The sequence below is a fragment of the Zalophus californianus genome, chromosome 5 (genome assembly GCF_009762305.2).
Source record: "Zalophus californianus isolate mZalCal1 chromosome 5, mZalCal1.pri.v2, whole genome shotgun sequence".
Taxonomy (NCBI): Eukaryota; Metazoa; Chordata; class Mammalia; order Carnivora; family Otariidae; genus Zalophus; species Zalophus californianus.
Window position 1 is genome coordinate 113,863,327 of NC_045599.1, and position 12,983 is coordinate 113,876,309.

Sequence of the window (12,983 nt, forward strand, 5' to 3'; positions counted from 1 at the left end):
GATGGAGAATGTACACTGTAATCACTGCAAATAAGGTGCCTCTGGAAAAACAGCACCCCATTTCCTATTTCTCAGAGAAAAAGAAAAGTAGCAGATTTTTCTCATTGGCTCCGAGTTGAACAAAGGGGAATGTTCTGGTTGGAGAAGACAGAAGTAAACTAAGAGCTATTTGGCTTTTTTATTCCTCAATGTTCTAGAGATAAGCTGTGTAATAAAGTTGCCACTACTGCATGTGGCTGTTTGATAAATGAGTATGAGATAAAAATTCAGTTCCTCTGTTTCACTCGCCCCGGAGGGAACCATATGGGAGAGTACAAACCCATGACATTTCCATCACCACAGAAAGTTGCATTGGAGAACTCTCCTCTGAAGGGTCCAACTAGGACCAAAAGGGCAGAGAACAAGGGCAGGATTCTGGCTCACTGAAACAAAACAAAACAAAACAAAAAAAACCACAACCTAACAACTTTCAGAACTACTCAAATGGTCTTCAAAAAGGGAACAGACTGGTTGTGAAGCAGTACTTCTCTAACCCTTCAGCCCCCATCTAGGACTCCTTAATGGGAAATCTAAATTTGTATACACATCTCACAAGCATTTCTTTGGCCATCATCAATCAACAAAGCTATTTTTAAAATTCCCATTATTCCTTTTGAGTGAATATTTAGTTATATGACATTTCGAGGAGACACAGGTGACCCAAGAAACATGTACTTACCAACTAAATGTAAAGTCTGAATTTTGGCTCCTATAGGAATTTTCAGTTTATTTTCAGGAGGAATTGGAAATGCTCCATTACGATTACGAAATTTCCCCAAAATATGAACATGAGGCATATATGTCCAAATAGATTCTACCAATTCCAAATGAGAAGTTTCCACACCCTAGAAAATAATGCCAAGCAAGCATAAGAAAATGCTATTTACTTAGCATCCAAAGCTTCTATTTCTGTATCATAAGATGCTAAATACACAATGGAACTTAAAAGTTTGTTACGGATGAAATCTGCATGTGAGTGAACACATTCTTTCATTCTTTGATTTATTATTTCATCAGTTGATATCAAATGTTCAACCAGGTACACTCACCACTAAATTTGGGCATGCCTGCAAAGCTTCCAGAACGCCTGGAATGCTAAAAGCCTCATGGCCCCGTACCCTTCGCCTCTCAAGGTATCTAGGATGAAGGCCATAAAGCTGTTCAACATCTGGCATCTTCTTCAATAATGTTAGAAAACTGGAATCTGTGAAGCCTGAGAAATTCAGAAGCATTTAGAGGCAAGTTCACCTTTGTGTTCATGAACATTTATTAGGCACTTGTTATTTCTGTCAAAAGTTACCAACAACAAAAGGTTTCCTTTTTAAAGTTTCATAAGACTAACATTATGGCTGAACAAACAGTTAAACAGAAAAAATATTTCTTTAGTAATAAAGGAAATGTTTCAGAAACCCCACTTATCCTGAATTAATATTTTACAGAGCTGAGGCTTTTAATTTATGATTGTCTTTTTGTTGCTGCTGCTTTTAAGGCACAGAAATCTTCGACTAGGGACAACACACATTTAACCTGGATAACTTGCACCTATTACTGGATTGGTGTGTGAGGAGGGACCACCTACCTGATCAGCACCACCCTCCCCACCCCCCGCCCCCACAAGATGCTCTCTGGTCCAGAGAACCTCTAAGGCTCTGCAGAGCACACAACTAAAAAAAGGAGGAAGATACGATCCTCACCTTCAGGAAGCTCACAGTTCTAACCCAAATCCCATCTCAAACTAGGTTCTCTTGGTCTATCTATTTCCTAATAACTACTCTATCCTGTGTTTAACTACCACTCCCTGGACATTTCAGAGAGTCCATTCTTCTGAAAAAGACAGATCAAGTAAGCTAAGAGAACATAAGTGAACCAAACTGAAAGGATGCTGAGCTGACAGAGAGCTATTTATCTGGGAGGCCGACTGTGTTCCATCCACCAGATGGGAACAGAGAGGCAGGTTACTTTCACAGCAGGGGTTTTGATGAGGTAAGGAGGGAGACAAGTTTCATTAGGTTGAAACTTTATTTAATCTGGGGTGTTTTGTCTTTAATGGAGGCTGTCAGAAATCCAACTGCCTGCTCACTAACGACAACCAAAAATATTAACTCTCAAGAATGTAAATGGAGCCCCAAATCACTAAGTCTCACATACTAACGTTTTCAGAAGTTGTTCTATTTGAACAGGGCTGGCCCAGATGACTGTGGTAACTTTAGAATCACAAAACTGAAAAGTAAGAAGAGACCTCAAAGATTACTTGGTCCGATTATACTAATAGTTCTTATTATCATCGTATAGAATAACCTTCACTAACTGAGCCACTCAATGTGTAAACAATTCTACGTTTTTTCATCTGTTCTCCCAACCCAGTGAAAAAGGTAATCACCCCACTTACGAATGTAAAAATGAACCTGAAAGAATTTAAAAGCTACTGTGTGAAAGAGCCAGAGTTCAAAACCAAGTCTGACCACTGCCAATGTCCATCCTCTTTTGTCATACACTCTCATCAAAAAATGGATATAGTTCCACCTTGTTTATTGAGATTGTGTGAGAACCCAAAGAAATCACACATGTAAACCATAAAGTACTACATAAAAACCTTAGTTATCATTATTATATAGAGAATCAGGGCCTAAACTCCAGGTTTAAACTATTGCCAGAGGGGCATTAGTAAGCAGGGTTAATGAGATCTTATTCTAGGCTATAGACTGCTTGCTTCAACCCTCTTTTATTGCAGGGATGGTAAGCCCTGGGCTCACAGGTATTTATCACAGTCTGAAAGAAATCAGCAATGCGCAGACAGATTCTTCTCTAATTTGATAAGGGGCAGAGATGTTAAGGCTAAGGCTACATCACATGGGAGCTCTGCTATCCTGCCTCTTTACACAGTGCATTAATCCCACTGCTGGAATTCCTGCTGGTCTAACCTCTGTTAAAGCATATCTAATCTAAGGATTGATAGTCATTTTCACATTTCCCTCATTTTTTCCCCCTTTCCTGCTATAAATAATCACTCTCTGGAATAAAAGAAGTCCTTTTCCCTTAGGACAGTTTCTTTGAAGTATTTGAAGACAACTGTGGTTTGCCTCCCACCAAACTAAGTTCTAGCCTCAGGTCTTTGCAATGTTCTTCACAAAAAGGTATATATACTGATAACTAACTGGCCAATTGAAGAGTTACTAGTTGACTGATGACCTTTCGAAAGGATACAGCACCCCAAACTGTAGAATATTCCACTACCGCAGTCTATCCTGTTCCACTTCACTTCTGTCAAGGCTCCCCCATCCCACCCTCATCACACTTTCAAAATATCAGGATCTGGATAATGCTGATAAAATGTCGTTAAACAAGACATTCAAAATTGCTACACAACATAACTAAAAGTCACTAGTTAATGGATTGGTGTTAACTGAAAAGAAGCCTTGATTGGCCCTTCATTTTAATTCTTCCCTTTCAGGTGTGCTCTGCTTAACTAAATGCATCAACTTTCTTTTCTCTACATGAGGTCCATTTGTGTGGTTAGGCTACTAAGTCCGAATTCTTCACCCAGAAGACCAATGCCTTATTTAAGAATCTCTAAGACCTTGTATAGGCCTTCCAAAAGTGCTAAAGAAATGAAAGCTCCAGAAGTGCAATTTCTGTGGCCTGCTAGAGCAGCTTTACACAAATTGATTAATATCTGTTTAACTAGAGGCTGCTGTTAAGGGGTACAGGGAAGCTATGAAAACCTGCGTCATGGAACAAAGGACACTTTGTCTAATATAAGAGACATACATTGAGTTCTCTGATGGTACATTTGTGGAACAGGCTGATGTAGTTCCTTAAGGAAATAAACCCGTAAAGCCTCCAGCAAAACATTTTTCAACCCAAATGAACCTAAGTAATTTAGATAAAATTCACCTACAAGGTGACTTAGATTGCCTATCTTAAGACAAGTAACATTTGATGGGAATATTATGAGGTTCTGGTAGGATTCCAGGGTACCTTACAGGCTAGATCCACTTACCACTTGGCATGTATTCCCACCACCGCCCTGCACAGAGATCCACAACCCTCACCACTCTCAGATATAGGGTCACTGCTTCTTTTAGCTTCCTGGAGAGACATTCCATACACATGATATCCTGCAGAGGGAGGTACCTTTGTGAGAGAAAGAAACTCATATTTATCAAGTGGGTACTTCCTCTCATCATCAGGTTACTTTTTGTCCTTCTTCCATTCTCCTACCCCTTGAATGAAATAAGACCTTAGGAATATTCACAGGGTTTTAAGATTAACATGCACATAAAGCTTGTCACTAAAAACAGATGAGTCAGCAAATACTCAAGCATCCAAATAAAGTACTGAGCTCCCTCCATAGGGTGTTTGCTAAAACCTGCCTTTCTTCTTTTAAATTTTTACCTGCAAAGAAAATCTCAAGAAGAAAAAAGATCTCAGTGAATTTCAAGGCCTGATGATAAGGGAACATGAGAAAGAGAGAACTAATCAGTTTAAACATGGCCAATATAATCTTATAGCTTTTACAGAAATCATTTCCTGTAGTAGCGAAAAAATTCCTCTCTGCTCCCTCAACACACCCAGAAACTCTATTTTCTCCATGTATACTAAAGTTTATAGTATACAATTTTTTTCCTAGATCTTTTTACCTTTTAGATCACACACAAGTACTGCTTAAGCACTGAGAACACCTCGTCTCAAAATTTCCTCTTTTACAACTCCGTTATCTCTTCCTTCCTGAAACTTTTCAACTAACCTGTACTTTTGTTGTTTCCGATAAAAGCAATATCTATTTTGAAAGATCAGAAAATCTCATCTCTGTCTCTCTTCCTGAACACTCCTCCATACACAACTACATTAAAAAAAAAAAAAAGGTAAAAACTACCCTTTACTGAGGTTGTATTGTATCACAGACACTGTAATGTAGTCACTATTTCACAACCTGACAAAGTAGGCTGTACTTTATTTGCCCTCCCCCAATCCTTTTTCTTTCTTTCTCTGCTAGGCTGTGTTCCCTACCCTTCCAGCAATCGGTTGATTTTGGTCAACACATACCATGGGCAAAGGCTTTCTGCTATTCCTAGTCTCCTAGCCAAATTCTTTAGCACTCCTTATTGGCTCCGTTAACCCTACCTAAGCCTCTCTAAATAGTCCCTTCATTAAATGATCTTCAAATTCCAGCCAAGTGTATGTACCTTGTTTCCTGCTAGAACGCTCACTGATATAGCAGGTACTATTTTACAAGTGGCGAAATTGGCTCAAAAAAGTTAACCTGCAAAAAGTCAACAGCTAGGAAAGAGGAAGGAAGAGCAAGGATGTCAACATAGTTGGGTCTGACTCTAATTCCTAAAAATTAAGCTAATTCTAAAAGAAAAGTCCAAGTATGCCCGCTGAGCATTTCTCTGCTCCATTTTTTTTTCTACCTCTGGACACGCTCTTCCCCTTCAAACTATTTAAAGAGAATAAAATAAAATGTAATTTTCTACCAAAAAAAAGCATTATTGCTTAAAGTCCCATAACTCAGATATAAATAGGATAATTTCCAGAAATTATATGACTACACATTTTATAAACAATGAAAAATAGTGAACTTGCTTTCTGAATCAACTTATACACTAAAGTATTTTTTCCTCAAATTACTGATTGTTATCCAAAGTATATGCCTGAGTAAATATTATACTCCCTTTAATTACAAATAGATCAGTAATCGCATGAAGATGATCTTACATCGTATTTGCCCTCAGAAAAAGAAATGTATTTTTTCTTCAAAGATACAGAATCGAAGAGTTGGAGGCATTTCAAATAATTTTTAAAAAGATGTGACACTAGATTCCACTCCTTCCACTTGAATATTGTTTGAACTGCAAAATGTTATCGTATCCACTCTCAATTTAAAATACGGTTCAATTTGTTTACAATATGCCCTCCCATTATTCAACAAATACCTAACACACATCCCTAGAAACAATTTTACCTATGCTTTCTTCCAGGATTTTAACAGCTTTATTGTTTAATTCATTGATGCATTCAGAATTTGGTATCAGATATGACAGATAAGAATATGCTTTTATTACTCTCTCCAAATGATTCCTGGGTTATGACATCATCACTGAATAATCCACTCAGCTTTTCCTCACTGATGTGAATACCAAGTTTATCATAAACCAGATCTTGACATATATTTAAGTCCCCATATGGAGCCTACATACGCAAACTGTCTGTTTTACCCAACTGTCTGCTTAATTTCTCTGGTACCAAATCTTCAATGGTTGTATATTTTGGAATATATTTGAACACCTGGTAGGGTTAGACTTTTTCTGAAAAAACTTTCTGAAAAATGTTCAGACATTCTTCTGCCAAATGAACTTCAGTATCATTTTGTTTTGTTAAAAAAATTCTGTTGTTGGGGCGCCTGGGTGGCTCAGTCGTTAAGCATCTGCCTTCGGCTCAGGTCATGATCCCAGGGTCCTGGGATCAAGCCCCGCATCAGGCTCCCTGCTCTGCGGGAAGCCTGCTTCTCCTTCTCCTGCTCCCCCTGCTTGTGGTCCCTCTCTCGCTATGTCTGTCAAATAAATAAATAAAATCTTAAAAAAAAAAATTGTTATTTTGGGTTTCCTATTCCCAGACAGAACTGAACTGTGACAAAACTACGCTGTGTCACACAACAAACTGTAGAAGATAAAGACTAATCCAAGTTTATGTTAGAAGAGAAAAATAAAGTGCCCATGGTTCCCTAAAGCAGCTTTGCTGTCTATTTTAAAATTTCTTGGGACACCTGGGCGGCTCAGTCGGTTAAGCGTCTGCCTTCAGCTCAGGTCATGATCTCAGGGTCCTACATTGGGCTCCCTGCTCAGCGGGGAGTCTGCTTCTCCCTCTCCCTCTGCCCCTCCCCCTGCTTGTGCTCTCTCTCTCAAATAAATAAAATATTTAAAAATAAAATAACATTTATCTGCAAATATTCAGTAATTTTTAAAAATTCAAAACACTTGGGGTGCCTGGGTGGCTCAGTCGTTAAGCGTCTGCCTTTGGCTCAGGTCATGATCCCAGGGTCCTGGGATCAAGCCCCACATCGGGCTCCCTGCCAGGGAGCCTGCTTCTCTCTCTCCCATTCCCTCTGCCTGTGTTCTCTCTCTTGCTGTGTCTCTCTCTGTCAAATAAATAAATAAAATCTTTAAAAAAAAAATTCAAAACACTTCTAAGAACTTCATAAATGGAAATTTCCCCTAGGTAAATAAAATAGTGGAAAATCCAAATGCTTGGAAAAGTTCATTGAAACTGTGTAAGAGAAAAACTGGGAACAATCTAGATGTCAGACTACAAGGGAAAAGTTAATTATTGTGTCATAGTCTAGTGACTAAAATGCTCATTATGAAGACCATGGAGGAATATGAAAAAAGGTGGAATGGGATCAGAACCACTAACGCTCAACAAGCATTTATGCTATCCAGTGTATTGAGTGCTTTAAAAGCATTATCCCACTGAATCCTTATAATAACATCTTTATCGATCCCTGGTCCAAGGCAAGTAAGTGAAAAGACTCATGATTCAAACTCAGGTCTCCAACTCCAGAGACAAAGTGTGTTAGGGTTGTTTATTTGAATGGATAATGACTGAAAGAAGAAAGCAGGGGAAACTGGAAGTGACAGGTTTTTGTTGTTTTTTGTTTTGATTTCTTTGACTGTTTATAATGTAGTGTGGACAAAAATATAATTTAAAAAAGGATTTTGAAAAAAGCTTTACCACAAATCAACTTTAGTGTGCACTGCATAAAGTAATGATGGATATCATTTCACAAAACTATGATTTCAATCACTTACATATATGTACATATGAAGAAAATGTTTCTCACTGTGGGTTGTAGTCAAAGTCAGAAACACTGCCTTATATTGTACACACATGGTACCGTAGTAAGAAAAGTCAACAAATCGGTTGCTAAGAATTCTGAGAAGCCTGAAATGTTAACGTAGTCTAGAGAATGGATATCCAGTAGAACTTACTGCAACGAAAGTGGTATTCCCTATCTTCACTGTCTGAGCTGTCCTACACAGTAGCCGCAAGACATATAGGCTAATGTAACTGAGGAACTGGACTGATTTTTAATTTCATTTCATTTCAATTTAAATGCCATAAGGTAGCTAGTAACTACCACACCAGAAAGCGCAGCCCTAGAATTTGGTTCTACTTAATACGTTCTAGGAGGGTAAAAGTTAACCAAACAAAATCTTACCTAAAAATATGGCAAAGCACTTCATGTGAAAGTTGATTCATATAGTCCTTTGTTTCATCAGATATTGTTTCCTCAGCTATTTCATTATTCATGAGACATGTTTTAACACTTTTCTTTCGTGGACCCATTGCTGTGTTATCTCCAGTATCAAAGAGCAAATCTTCCCTCTTGATAACTTGAATTCAAAGCACCTGAAAGCAAGCAGAGACTACAGTAGACTACAGCACACTAACTTCAGACTCAGAAATTATCCCTAGAAAACCCAGTTTGGTAAAACAATCTTTATTTTAAAAGAGAAAGAAGGGTACAGACCACATTCAAATTAATAAAAACATTACACAAAATGCACAGAACATCTTTTTCTGAAGAGCAGTAGAGAATATAAAAATGCATTATTTAGAATGAGCAAAAAAAATAAATAAAAATAAATAAAATCCAAGGAATCAGGAGTTCTGGATTCTATTTTGTACTGTTGCTTCCTAACTAATTCACTCAATTTTCCCAAGCATAAATTTCTTTACCTGTAAGGTAAGATAGTTAAACTAGGTTAACAAAACCCTTTCCAGTTCTGGGATCTCCTTAATTCTAGGACAGCCCCTCACAAAGAAGGTAGAAGGGAAATGTTGGGTTCTAGTCCTGATCTGCCAAACTACTTTTATGAACTTGAATCACCTTTTAATTCTTCATTTTCCCACCTATAAAGTGAGGGGATTAGACTCTACCAGTGGGTCCCAGGCCCCTTTATAAATCTGGTAAGAACTACAGACCTTCTCCTCAAAAACTAAACACTACTTATGTACAATTTCAGATGGAGAATAAAATCACCCCTTTCCCTCTCCTGTAAACATTAAAGAGCAAAGGTTAATTCTCTTTTGTGTCAAATGTATGTTTTGTCTGTGTTTTAAATAAGCTTTGGTGACAGAGGAAGAGAGGAGAGGAGGGAAAAAAAGGAAGGGATGGAGGGCAGATGGAGAATTAAAGTCAGATGAACAAGCACCCAGAGGGCTTTGTTTTATTTTATTGGTCAGGTTAAGAGGGAACCATGTAGAAACAATGTCCTTTAAACAGCATTATCAACTATCACTGGTAAAATTCTTAAAAAATGATTTGGACTCAAACTCTGAGACCTCTAGATCACAGCTTAATCTACATCATGCTGAGTGATGCACAGAAGTGCAGTTCCAAACCAGTGCATCTCCAGAATAGTATCTGCTCCCATTTCACGTACCACCTTTTCCTTTTTCTTAATTATAATCCTTTACTATTAAAACTTTCTAAAGCGGACTACATGCTTCTATTTTCCTACAAGGTGGACTCAATAAAAGCTTAACCTTTTCTTGATGACCTCAGGTTATCAATATGAATATCCATTATATTCTGTGATACCTCTCCTCAGAACTACGGAAGTCTGTGGAGTTCCTGGAGATTCTTTGCTTTACAAGTAAATGGAAGCAAACTACATGGCTAAGTGAATCCTCAGATTTCCTGTGCCTGTGTGTGTTCTGGTCTCTTCCCTCACTGACAGGTCACTTGTTGTAACTTCTCACAGGTGGCAGCATGCTCGCTTCTCCCCGCATTCCACACACGCGCATGTGCACAGACACATCCCTACACCTACCTCTAAGCCCCCCTCTAATTTGTTGCCTCTTCAGCTATGGCCTAGGAAACCAAAGAAATACCTTTACACAATTGTGTGCTGATTAGTATCATCAGACACCTAGCAGTACAGACCTAAGTAATTCTGCAAAGAGTAGGTGCATGAGCTACCTTGCACCGATTTTGTGACACCTCTTTTGCCTTCTCAAAAGCTTATATGTATGTTGTCCATCCCATTTTGGTTAACAGACCTTGGGAGAAATTAAAGTTTGTACTTAGAACGCCCCACAAAAAAAGTTGTAAATATACTCACCTGTTTCTATCACTGCCCACTTTTTCCTATTCACTGCCCTCTCCCCAGGAAAATGAATCTTTCCATCTTACAATGGCTCCCAAAACTGCTGTAAGGTTATTTTGACATCCTCCTCATGAAATCCAATAGGCTCTCTTCAAGGCTCCCCCCACCCCCCGGCCCATCTGTAGTATGGGCACTGCTAACCACTCTTTCCTTGAAATCCTCACATCATGCGACCCCCAAAGTGATATTCTCTTGGTCCTCTTCATTCCTCTATGACCACTCCTCAGTCTCCTTTGCCAATTCACCCTAGAATCCTCTTCTGCCCGGGGCAACTGTATCCACTCTCTCAGCGCTTCCGCTACTGCTACTACAAAGACACTTCAAAAAAAAAAAAAAAAAAGAAGAATCCACTTCTAGCTCCTATCTCTCTGGAGTTCTGACCTTTACTTCCTCTCAGAAACCTTCATCTCAGTATCTTGAACATCCTTCAAAACTATTATGTCCAAACTGAACTCCCTCCACAACCACCACTCCTCTCCCAAAACACATTCACACACAGACACACACACCTACTTTCCCTTCTCTAGTTTACCATATGCCCAAATCAGAAACTGTGAAATCAGCCTCAATATGTTGTGCTCTCTCACTTCCCAGTCACTTGATTGGCTATTCTTACCCATCTTACCACACAACATTGCTCTTGCATCCACTCCCGCAGGCTTTTAGGCCTCTATCAACCCTCACCTGGGCGACTGCAATGGCTTCCTCAGTGATGTCCCGAAGGGCCTGGGACAAAGCCCACCACACAATACCCACAATAAGTAATTTGCTGAATAAATGCTTACCATACCATCCTCCACACTGAAACCAGAATAATCTTTTTAAACCATTCCTCTGAGTGCATATTAAGCGAAAAATGTGAGATGTGGATTATTTCAAAAGTATTACCTCATTTGCATAAGAGAAAAAGGAGAAATATGCTCTTGTTTGCATGGGACGTTTCTGGAAAGGCCCACAACAAAATAACAACAGTGGTTACCTCTGGGGAGAACAGAGGTTTAGGAAAATAGCTAAGATTACTTTTCCTAATCTTCTCCATTATTTGAAAATTTAGATTTGTTTTGTATATTATACCTTTCAAAAAACAAACAAAAACCAAATCGGCCTACAAGGAATTCCAGCTTCCACAGGATAAAATCTTTCCAGTCTCATCCCATGGCACCTTCCCAATCTCATCTTTCAATCCTTAACCCCTTGTCCTTCAGGACACTCGCTCCTGCCAGCCACACCAATATCCTCAGTTCCCCCAAACATTGATCTTTCATTCCTAATAAGCTATTAACGCTGACTAGAATGTCCTTTCCCTCCCTTTTTTGCCTAAAACAGCACTAATCTGTTTTCAAAATCTAGTTTAAATATTAAGTCCTCTGTGAAAACTTCTCACCTCTTTCGAGCTCCTTGTGAGACTTAACATATGCTTCTCCTATAGAAACTTGTGTAGTATTTTTTTGGCCACGTTTCGGCCAGGAAAAGGGAAAGAATCTCAATCTCCTGCATCTAGGTGAAAACAAGTCTTTGCTCATAATAAATCCTCAAATAGCTAATGTATGAACATCTATCAGTCTTTCCATTATTCCGGGTGCATCCAGTAGCTTCAAGGCTGCTAGGAGCCACCTCATTGTCCTCTGAGCATCCTGTTTGCTACCACAGCACTCAAAGATCTCAGCGACAAGCTTATAATCCTGGCAAAAATGCAATCAGATTTTAATCCAATCAGGAAACACAAAACAAACAGCTACCTGCACCTACAAATGCCTCAACAAGACTATTACCAGTTTCGACCAATCCAACCATGGATGAATTCTCCAGCTCTCATGTCTCAGCACATGCTTCTACTTTTACGAATCTTGACAGCTCTAACCCTCCATGAATACCATGTTCTTGACTTTTCATCCTAAAAATAAAAATCTTTCTTAGCCTTTCTCCCTTCTTTTTCTTCACCAAATCTACACCACTATTTACACCCTCATCTTATGATTCTATCTTTTGCTGTTCCTTATTATTTTGCAAGCTGTGATTTTGTGGGAATCAGATTTAATAGCCCCATTGTACAACCAACACCTGAATTTTTAAACCAAACAGACTGCATCTTAAATATCACTGGGTTTATAAAAGTTCACTTGTTTAGAACTCAGAAATATTTACTCACAGATATGACTTTATACAACATTATGCAGAGATCAGGTCCCTGGCAAGCCCACAAAAACCTATTTAACTTACAGTACTCATTAACACTAACTATCGAAGGGCCTAAATTAGCAGCACTAACAAAATTTTAGGTGGAATTATATATATATACATATATATTTATTTTCTATATGATGCCTAGAATTGAAGACTTATTCATGTAGCTACCTACTTGGCAGCAAGGGGAGTAGTGACTCCCCTGCTCTAAGCCTCTGGTGGGGGACTTGTGGAGATGAACATCAGGGTAAAAGATAAGATCTCCATCCCACATCTAGGGGCTTAACAGGTCAGGACCCACAGCCAGGGGAAAGCCATCAGTCCTCTCCAAGTAGGTGTCTTAGAAATATCCAGGAGATAAAAAGCCTCCTCGTTAAAGGATTCATTTACTTGCCCTTACTACTACTCAAACTTTATAAAGCACAACAAAATTCTTTCCACTAAGGTTGGCTTCATCTTCACTGAAGTGACTATGCCAAGAGTAACAGAGGCCTGGCAACCCTATATGAGAAGAAAACAGGATACAAGACAAGCAAAATCCAAGTGAGGATGGCATCTCTCTTGTCTGTGAACCCTCTCTCTCTTAAT

The 12,983-nt window shown here is 38.9% G+C and overlaps 1 protein-coding gene across 7 annotated transcripts in view; it reads right to left on the minus strand.

Annotated features, from left to right (window-relative positions):
* FBXO38 (F-box protein 38) overlaps nt 1–12,983 on the minus strand; it is a 54,640-nt gene that overhangs the window by 37,565 nt on the left and 4,092 nt on the right. For all 7 annotated transcript variants that reach the window (XM_027605094.2, XM_027605093.2, XM_027605097.2 and 4 more), the window contains exons 2-5: nt 8,258–8,448; nt 4,040–4,173; nt 1,089–1,252; nt 719–884 (exon numbers count right to left, since the gene is read on the minus strand). In XM_027605094.2, coding sequence (XP_027460895.1) covers nt 719–884; nt 1,089–1,252; nt 4,040–4,173; nt 8,258–8,385 — 592 coding nt within the window. In that variant the 5' untranslated portion in view covers nt 8,386–8,448. The remainder of the gene's footprint in view (nt 1–718; nt 885–1,088; nt 1,253–4,039; nt 4,174–8,257; nt 8,449–12,983) is intronic.